This window comes from Chiloscyllium plagiosum, chromosome 19, assembly GCF_004010195.1.
Source record: "Chiloscyllium plagiosum isolate BGI_BamShark_2017 chromosome 19, ASM401019v2, whole genome shotgun sequence".
Taxonomy (NCBI): Eukaryota; Metazoa; Chordata; class Chondrichthyes; order Orectolobiformes; family Hemiscylliidae; genus Chiloscyllium; species Chiloscyllium plagiosum.
In genome coordinates, this window is record NC_057728.1 from 68377440 (window position 1) to 68387785 (window position 10346).

The window sequence follows — 10346 nt, forward strand, 5'->3', positions numbered from 1 at the left end:
AAATTAAGGGGGGGGGGGGTAGGTATAGGACAGATGGTACGGGTATGTTCTTTACTCAGCGAGTCGTGAGTTCATGGAATTCCCTGCCAGTAGCAGTGGTGGACTCTCCCTCATTATGGGCATTTAAGCGGGCATTGGATAGGCATATGGAGGATAGTGGGCTAGTGTAGGTTAGGTGGGCTTGGATCGGTGCAACATCGAGGGCCGAAGGGCCTGTACTGCGCTGTATTCTTCTATGTGAGATAACACATTTAGGAAGGGCAAATAATAAAAGATGTTATAAAGCAGAGTATGAATCCTTCCCCCTTTCCAGCACTTCTGGTGGTTAAATAAATCCCTGACACTCACTTTAAAATTAATAAGTAACAACTTATTTATCTAACTCCAGCTGTGAACAAATTAATAAAACTATTGACAAACAGAATAAATCCCCTTCTGACTACTGACTGTTCCTAAATAAAGCAAGATTCTAATCGTATGCTGTTTTAATAAATACAATTCCCAATTACATTAAAAAAAATAGAGTTTAAGCTCTCGAAATTATAGCCAGATTATGTGTCTCCAGAATGTTCTGTGCTTTTTCCATCAATTCTTTAGTTAGGAATGCCTTCCCCATCGATTCTTCGGTCAGGAATGCCTTCTCCGTCATTTCTTCTGTTGGGAATATTATTTAAATTTACTGTTTTTATTTAGACATTGCTTTCTCTGAGACAACGGAGGTTGTGAGAGTCAACGATTCTATCTTGAGAGCTAAGGCCATCAGTTCTGGTGAATGGCAGCTAGCTCTGGGGCTTTTGTCCAACTGCCCCCTTCTTTTATACCATTGATGACATATCAATATTTCTATTAAATGATTAGATTTAAATTTAATAGGCTTTTGGTATCCAGGTACCTGGTTCAAATTAAGTGGCTTAATTCAAAAGAATGTTGTTTGACTAAAAACTGCTGCTTGGCCAAATAAGCATTCAGCCTTTTGATACAAATGTTTTCAACTCAGGTGCTCTCTGTGTACTTGCAAACTTTCAAGTTGCTGCTCACAGACATCCATTTTAAATTTCTAAGCAAAGAAAAAGCACATGATTTTTTAAAAGGGACCACACAACGCTTTCACCCTTTGCATTTTACAAACACCAAATTCTAACTTCCTGCCTCCCAATCCACAAGTATTCTACCCAACTTCACAACAAAGAGAATGCACAACAAATGGAAATATACTAAGAGGAGCAGATGAAGTGAGAGATTTTGATATGCTACCACACAGGTCCCAAATGGTAGCAGTACAGGTAGACACGGTTGTAAAGAAGTTGAAACTTTATTGCTGGAACAGCACAGCAGGTCAGGCAGCATCCAGGGAACAGGAGATTCGACGTTTCGGGCACAGGCCCTTCTTCAGGAATTCCTGAAGAAGGGCCTGTGCCCGAAACGTCGAATCTCCTGTTCCCTGGATGCTGCCTGACCTGCTGTGCTGTTCCAGCAATAAAGTTTCAACTTTGATCTCCAGCATCTGCAGACCTCACTTTCTCCACGGTTGTAAAGAAGGCCTTATGGAATGCTCGCCTTAGAACATTAAACTGTACTGCACAGGAATGGACCCTCCAGCCCATGATGTTGTGCCAAGCATGATGCCAAATTAAACTAAAACCATCTGCCTACCTTTGGTACATTACCCACCATTCCTTGCATATTCATGCGCTTTTTCTAAACCTCTCTTAAATGTCCCTATCGTATCTGCATTCACAACCATCCTTGGGAGCACGTTCCAGATTCTTACCGTTCTGTGTAAAAAAACTTGCCCCTCACATCTCCTTTGAACTTGCCCCTCTCACGTTAAATGCATGGCCTCTAGTATTATACATTTTAACTCTTGGAAAAAGATTCTATCAACCCTATCTCTGCATCTCATAATTTTATAGACTTCTATCAAGTCTCCCCTCAGCCTCTGCCACTCCTTAGAAAACAACCGGAGTTTTTCTAGCCTCTCCTTATAGGTCACATCCTCTAATCCCGGCAGCATCATGGCAACCCTATTTGCACCCTCTCTAAAGCTTTCACATCCTTCCTGTAATGTGGTAACCAAAACTAAATGCTGTACTCTCAGTATGCCAAACAAAGGTTTTACACATGGCAGGTTTTACACTCAGCTCCCCATCAATAACCGCAAGCATGCCATTAGCCTTCTTTACCATATTATCTACTTACACGGCCACTTTAAGAGAGCTACGGACTCAAATCCAAAGTTCTCTCCGTACATCAATGCAATTCAGCATCCTTGGCATTAACTGTATACGTTTCCTTAACCTTTGATCTCCAAAAATGCAGCATCTCTCACTAACCCGGATTAACCTCCATCTTCCATTTCTCGGCCTTTATCTGCAACTGATCTATATCCTGCTGTATCCTTTGACAAACTTCTACACTATCCACAACCTCACCAATCTTTGTATTGTCTGCAAACCCACCCATCTACATTTTCATTCAAGTAATTAATACATCGCACAAACAGCAGATCCCTGCTGGACACCACTAGTCATGGAGCTCCAGTGTGAAAAATGCCCTTCCACAACTACTCTTTGCTTTCTATGGGCAAGCCAATTCTGAATCCATGTGGCCAAGTCCATGCATCTTAATCTTCTGGATGAGCCTACCATAACGAACCTTTTTGAAAGCCTTACTAAAATCCATGCAGTCAACATCCACTGCTCTACCATACTCTCATCAATCACATTTGTCACCTCCTCACAAAATTCAATCAAGTTACTAAGACAATGGCTTGCCTGCACAAACCCTTGCTGACTGTTAGTGTGCTTTTCCAAATGCACATAAGGTAAATCACTAAGAATTCTCTCTAATAGCTTCCCAACAATCAATGTCAAACTCACTGTTCTATAGTTTTATTGATTATTCCTATTTCCCTTCTTGAACAGAAGAATAACCTTAGATATTCGCTAGTCCTTCAGGACCTCTTCAGTGGCTAATGTGGATACAAAGATCTTGGTCAAGATCCCAATAATCTCCCTTCTAGCCTCTCACAATAAACAGGATAGTTACCATTGGGCCCTGTGAACGAACACACCTTAATGCTCTTCAAGAGATCCAATACCACCTCTTTCTTGATCTCAAATTGCCCAAGCATATTAGCATGCCCCACACAAATCTTACTATCCTCCATATGCTTCTCCTGGATGAATACTAATTTCGGATCTCACCGACATCCTCTGCCTCCAAGTGAAAGTTCCCTCCTTTATCCTTGCATGGTCCTACCTTCTCCCTAGTTAATTATCCCCTTGTTTTTAATGTATGTATTAACTCGATTTGCCAAGGTCATTTCATGAACTCTTCTTCCTCTCCTAATTCCCTGCTTGAGTTCTTTCCTACTTTCTTTGTATTCCTCACAGGCCCTGTCCGATTTTATTTTCCATGCTGTACATCTCTATGACTCTATGACTGGCACCTCCACATCACGTCAATCAAGTTAGTGCACAAAGCCATGTTGCTCCATGATCCAAAATGCTTGTTCGATATCTCATTCATCCTCCACGGCCTTGCTGATCTTTAAGAGGCCCCATTATCTCCTTCATTATTCTTTTGTCCTTCGTGAATCTGTAGAAACCCTCAGCTGGACACAGGTGCTGTGTCTTGAAGAGTATTGATGAAGAGGAAATTCAGCAGGAGCAGAAAACATTTAAGATTTTGCTGCTCTATGACTGGAGACAGATTAGAGGTATTTATCTCTAGTGTGACTGCCAGTGCTTTGTTTGGCCTTCGTGCTGATGTTCATGGGAGAAAAATTGGTCTTCTGTATGAAATATTGAATATGTAATTGAGCCAGCTGCATGCTGCTCTCGCTTACATTTTATTAGATTAGATGGAAAAAAGCAGAATTAGCCATTTGGATAGAAAATTGGCGAGTGGGTAGGAGTCAGAGGGTTGTGGTGGAAAGATGTTTTTCACACTGGAGCCTGTGACCAGCAGTGTGCCACAGGGATCAGTGTTTGCTCCACTGCTTTCTGTCATTTATATAAATGATTTGGATATGAATATGAGGTATTGTTAGTGATTTTGCTGATGACACAAAAATTGGTGATATTGTTCACAGCAAAGAAGATTACCTCAGAGTACAACAGGACCTTGATCAGATCGACCAATGGGCCGAGGAGTGGCAAATGGAGTTGAGTCTAGATAAATGTCAAGTGCTGCATTTTGGTAGGGCAAATCAGGGCAGGGCATATACATTTAATGGTAAAGTCCTGGGGAATTTTGTTGAATAGAGGAATCTTGGAGTGCACGTTCATCGTTCCTTGAAAACGGAGTCACAGGTAGACAGGGTAATGAATAAGATACTTGGCATGCTTGCCTTTACTGGTGAGTGCATTGACTGGAGAATTGTTGTGGCTGTACAGGACATTAGTATACTGCATTCAGTTCTGGTATCCTTGCTATAGGAAAGATGTTGTGGAACTTGAAAGGTTTCAGAAAACATTTACAAGAATGCGAACAGGGTTGCAGGGTTGGAATAATAGGGAGATGTTAAATAAGGTTGGTTATTATCTCTAAAGCATCGCAGTCTGCGGGGTAACCCTTACAGAGGTTTATAAAATCATGAGGAGCATGGACATAGTGAATATTCAAGGTTTTTCTCTCAAGGCTGGGGGTCTAATGTGAGATGGGAAAGATCTAAAAGGGACCCAATAGGCAACATTTTTTATGCAGAGGGTGGTGAGAGTATATAATGAGCTGCCAGAGAAAGTGGTGGAGGCTGGTACAATTACAAAATTTTTGAAAAGCATCTGGATGCGTACATGAATAGAACAGGTTTGCAGGCATATGGCCAAATGCTGCCAATGGTCATAGATTACTTTAGGATATCTGGTCGGTATGGACAAGTTGGTCCAAAAGATCTGTTTCCATGCTGTACATCTCTATGAGCAGGTTGGAGAGCATCTGTCTGTTGCTGTAACGACTGCCAAGTATTTATGATTGTGAAACACTATCTAACATCTATCAATTACCAATCTTGGCAGTTCCATTAGGGTGTCAAATCTGCCTTAACAAAGGAGAAGTGCTCTCTTTTGAGAAGTTGTATCCTGTTGCCAAAGTCCATGAAGGACCTGAGAGAGATGACCAGCTGGGAACCTGAATCTTGGGCTCTCAGCAATTAAATTCCCTGAGTTGCCTTGCTTCCCACACCCAGGAGTGGGATAAAATTCCACGCAAGACTCAAGTTGTAATTCAGCTTAACTGTTAGAATTTGACTTTGAACTTCATAACTGCAAAAGAAGCTACGGGCTATTTAAGTATTGACAATGGCAGTAAACTGTCAATCAAACCAAAATAGATACATTATTAAGTGTTAATAGTGTAGCAAGTCACTGAATTTTCAGTCATGACATGGATATGAGACAGGAGATACCTATAAAAGTCACCAATGTTTGTTATCACACACAGTGCTTCATGGACTAAATTGAAAATGTGGTGGAAATAGAAATTCAGACTAGAAGGAAAGGAAGAACTCTTTTATACTATATTTTGAATAGCTGGTGAGTCTTCTTTCTTGCCACCATTTTGAGGAGGTCAAGATATAGTGTGTTGCGATTAGAACAAGGGCAGTCAGGTAGACATCGTAGAATATAAGATCCCTGATGACTGGGGCTGTTAATCTGGTCCAATCATCTGACAGATATAAACATGAATCTCAGGGGTTCTGTTCACATTGGGTTCTGGCTCTGGATCATAGAATCCCTAAAATGTGAAAGCAGGCCCTTCGGCTCAACACGTTCACACCGACCCGCCAAAGAGTAACCCACCCAGAACCATTGCTTACTCTATACTTACCCCTGACTAATGCACTTAACATGCACATCCGTGAACACTATGGGCAATTTAGTATGGCCATCTCACTTAATCTGCATTTCTTTGGACTATGAGAGGAAACCGGAGCACCTAAAGGAAACTCACGCCAACACGGGGAGAATGCACAAACTCCATACAGACAGTCGCCCATAGTTGGCTCTGTGAGGCAGCAGTGCTAACCTTTGAGCCACAGCATCACAAACTATGTATGTGGAAATAACAGGTGATGAGGTGATGGGATACCAGTCTTCATAATTATTTCAGAGTGGACATGTAAATACTGACATTATATTTTTTACTAAAATCATCATGGAAACTCTGTAAATAAGCAGTGGAATGGGACAAGGACCGATCATCTGTGGGCACCAGATGTCATTGTGAGTGAATTGGAAAAGAAGTCAATGATGAATAATTTCTGGCTAAAATTAAACAGCCAAAAATGAAAGAAGGCAACCATAGTCCCACCCTTCTGAATGATGGTATAGAGATGCTAGAGAAGGATTACATGATTACCAAAGTCAAAACATGGAAATAATTTTTATTTTGTTCATTACCTTCTATTTGTTGATTTTTCAGATGATTCTGTTTTTTGAATCTTGACTTCATTCCATTGTACCTTGGATTGGTCTTTTGCCTGTCACATGAAATAGTGAACAATGTAATTCCTATCAGTTTTATTTATGTACCATAAAATGAAGATAAGTGTATGAGTCTTTTGGTATATCAAACGAGTCAAGTTTTTGAATTATCTCTTTAGTAAAATAATTAATTTTTTTTAAAAAGGAGTGTTTTTTATAATTCGAAACATTTGGGTCAGAACTTTCCTTCCTAGGATGGGAAACAAACTTGAAGTATTTCTGGGTGAGCAATAATCATCCTGATTTTCATAGAGAAAGACCACTGATTGATTTCAGCTTGGGTTTTCACTTCAATGTGCTGCCACAGGGACAGGAGGGCTGTGTCAAGCATACTCAGACGTGTCAATGTGTTTTTCTTCCCATGCAAACGTTTGCCATATTATTGCTGCTATATCTGATTAAAGTCATGTGGCGATTTTGTAATTTTACTACCAAATTCTGTATAAAGACAGGTTGTTTGTTGCAATAAGGAGAGTAGATTAGAGTGGTGCTGGAAAAGCACAGCAGTTCAGGCAGCATCCGAGGAGCAGTAAAATTGACGTTTTGGGCAAAAGCCCATCAGGAATACAGGCAGAGAGCCTGAAGGGTGGAGAGATAAGTGGAGAGGAGGAAAACTTCTTCAAGGCAGACATCCTTGCAAGAGGATTCGCAGTAGGGTTAAAATCAACTACGTAAAAACAATGACCGCAGTGCTTTTCCAGCACCACTCTAATCTAGACTCTGGTTTCCAGCATCTGCAGTCATTGTTTTTACCTAATAAGGAGAGTACCTGAGAGAGCTCTTAAGGGTAACAGCTGGTGCCGTGACTCTGCTAATGGTTTTAGAATCTTAGTCTAGAGCCTGGCTTGTAGCTATCTATGCTATAGTGTAACATTGATGCCATTGATAAATAAAGGTAATAATTTAAACTAAACTGTCTGTAAGAGTTTTATATTCCAGATCTTCGGCACGAACCAAGACAGACTTACAGGTTGAGTCCAGGCATTCCCTAAGCCGTCTTGAATAGGTACTTTAACAATTTGGCGCTGCGAGCAGGGATCCAACAAGCGATACATGTGAGTAAAACTGGAAAAGTGGAGATTCATCTAAAGATCAGACTTGAGACCAATGGGCCCACACAAGATAAGGTTATAACTTGGTTGCTCTCTGTCTGCATTTTTGCGTGTGGCTTCCTCCATTTCACTCTCACACACCCTGACAGAACCCAAAATAAGATAATTTAAATAAGCACTGAAAATAGAGACCTTGCGAAGGTAAGAGACAATGCTAAGAATTTTGTGAAGGTATACAATAAATAGGATAAATATGGGTGTGACCCTAGGGAAGATAGAAGGCAAATGTCACTTAATTAGGATACATACTCAGTATCTCTGTTATGAGAAATAATTAAAGTGCAGCTGCCTAACAGAATAAGGACTGGCCTCTGGGAGGCACACATGATCTAAATCTACTTATGAAAGTTGAACAAGAGATATGGAAACAAGGTTGGGGGAGTAAAAAGAAAGAAGCCAACTCAGTGTGGAAAAACGTAACCAAAGAAAAATGGTAAAAATCCATGCAATCATCATGGAGACAAAACTGTATTAAAAAGTCATCAGTACATTAACTGAGGAAGGATTTGAATTAGATTGGACAGAACTAAAACGCAAATGTAAGCTCATGACTTAGAAACAGAATTGGAGTTGGCTAGAAAAAAAAATAGCAAAACATAAAGGCAGTGAACGACAACTTAATCTGAAATACATCCCGAAATGTTTCTGTTCTCCATCTTGGACTACCCAGAATGTTCAGTAGAAGAATAAGGAAGAAATATGTAAAAAACAATGGGAATTCAGTAGAGATCAGAATAATCTTAGGAGATTTCAATTACCATGAGACTAATTGGACAGATAAGGCAGGTAAAGTGAATAAAGGAGTAGAGGTACTACCACTTACATAGGGATTCCTTTTTACCTCAACAAACCATATTTTATCTTCCAAACCCCACAGGCAGATTGTCAGGTTAATGTGTCCTTAAAATTCAATGTGATGCCATGGATGCATGCCCAGTGGCTATCTGTCTTACCTCACACCATTTTACCAGCAGCAGAAGGGGTACTAGTAGACCCAAATGCCTGTTAATCAATTGATGTGGGAGATTTATGCCAACTGTTCTGCCAAGCACATTTCACTGGACAGTCATGTGGTCTGTCATAGGTGGGGAGTAAGGGGCTTGGTGGTGGGAAGGGACAGGGGAATAGAGTTGTAAAAGTCCCAGCAGTCCAGGGAAGGAATTGTAGCAAAAAGGTGACCACAACATAATATGCCTCAAGATAATGAGTTAAGAATAAAACTTCAGAAAATAAAACTAACATAAATTGCCAACCAACAATATAGAACAGCATTAGGAAATATATAAACAATGTTCAAAGAAAACAAGAAATACATGTCATGAAAAGGAAAGAAACAAAAACAAAATCTCTGAGATTCCATGAATAAATATACCGATATAAAAGGGAACAATTCAGAATCTATGAATGGCAGAGCACCTGGAAACTCAGACGAACAGAGGAATCTTGATGTGTTTTTTCACAGATCCCTAAAATTAGCACAACCTGGTAATTGGGTAGTTATGGAGACATATTGGGCACTTAAGTTATTAGTTGTGGCAATGATTATCAGAGGCAGGAAGTCCTGTTCAAGCTGAACAGAACTTTGGTTAGGTCATAGCCAGAGTACTATTTGCAGTTTTAGTCACCACAAATTAGGAGTGATGTGATTGCACTGGAGGGGTTGCAGAGTATATTCACCATAATGTTGCCTGGAATGCAGTATTTCCAATATAAAGACAGAGACATAGAGATCTACAGCATAGAAACAGATCTTTCGGTTCAGGTCGTCCATGCCAACCACACATGTATATTCATCTGGTCTCATTTGCCAGCACTTGTCCAAATCCCTCTAAAGCCTTCTTATTCATATAGGCATCTAGATGTCTTTTAAATGTTGTAATTGGACCAGCCTCGACAAGTTCCTTTGGGAGCTCATTTCATACATGCGCTACCCTCTGTGCGAAAATGTTGCTCTTTAGGTCCTTTTCAAATCTTTTCCCTATCACCCTAAATCTATGCCCTCTAGTTCTGGACATCCCCACCCCAGGGAAAAGACCTAGTCTATTAACCCTATCCATGTGTTACGAAACGGCGGTGATCCCTTCTACTAATTAAACCAAACATGCAGAAAAGCTCACTTTGCCCAGTAATCTGTTAAAAATGAGTGACAGAGAACTCCCAAACTCGAACATTTAAAGAAAATTAATAAACGTATTCCTTAACTCAAAAAATGAACATTAAACAATGGCTATTTACAACTCTAAGCACCCCCTTCTCTTAACTGCTTGTTATCTGCCTCCAACCCTTTAACAAAATGCTGTTCCAATAATAGCCCTATTAAAATTGCATCAATTTAATTTTAAAACCACACAACACCTGTCGTAGCTGGTGTCCTCCTCCTGTCAGCTGAAGATCTCCATGGGTCGTCCTCTGTCTTTTACTGCAAAGATGTTTCATGTGAAAAAGGTTAAAAATCACACAACACCAGGTTATAGTCCAACAGGTATAATTGGAAGCACACTAGCTTTCGGAGCGACGCTCCTTCATCAGGTGATTGTGGAGGGCTCAATCTTAACACAGAATTTATAACAAAAATTTGCAGTGTGATGTAACTGAAATTATACATTGAAAGATTGATTGTCTGTTAAGCCTTTCATCTGTTAGAATACAGTGATAGTTTCACTTCTTTCATGCGTAAATCACAAAACCCTTTTTTTTAAAGTTGCATTCTCGGGTTAGCTGTTAACAATGGTGATAGCTAGACAAT

At 40.2% G+C, this 10346-nt stretch overlaps 1 protein-coding gene across 4 annotated transcripts in view; it reads right to left on the bottom strand.

Annotated features, from left to right (window-relative positions):
* LOC122559357 (microtubule-associated protein 9-like) overlaps window positions 1-10346 on the bottom strand; it is a 179314-nt gene that overhangs the window by 149222 nt on the left and 19746 nt on the right. For 2 of the 4 annotated variants that reach the window (XM_043708800.1, XM_043708801.1), the window contains exons 2-3: window positions 9956-10019; window positions 6405-6484 (exon numbers count right to left, since the gene is read on the bottom strand). The exons of 1 other annotated variant lie outside the window; for it this stretch is intronic. In XM_043708800.1, coding sequence (XP_043564735.1) covers window positions 6405-6484; window positions 9956-10019 — 144 coding nt within the window. The remainder of the gene's footprint in view (window positions 1-6404; window positions 6485-9955; window positions 10020-10346) is intronic. One more of the 4 variants, XM_043708802.1, reaches the window with a different exon arrangement.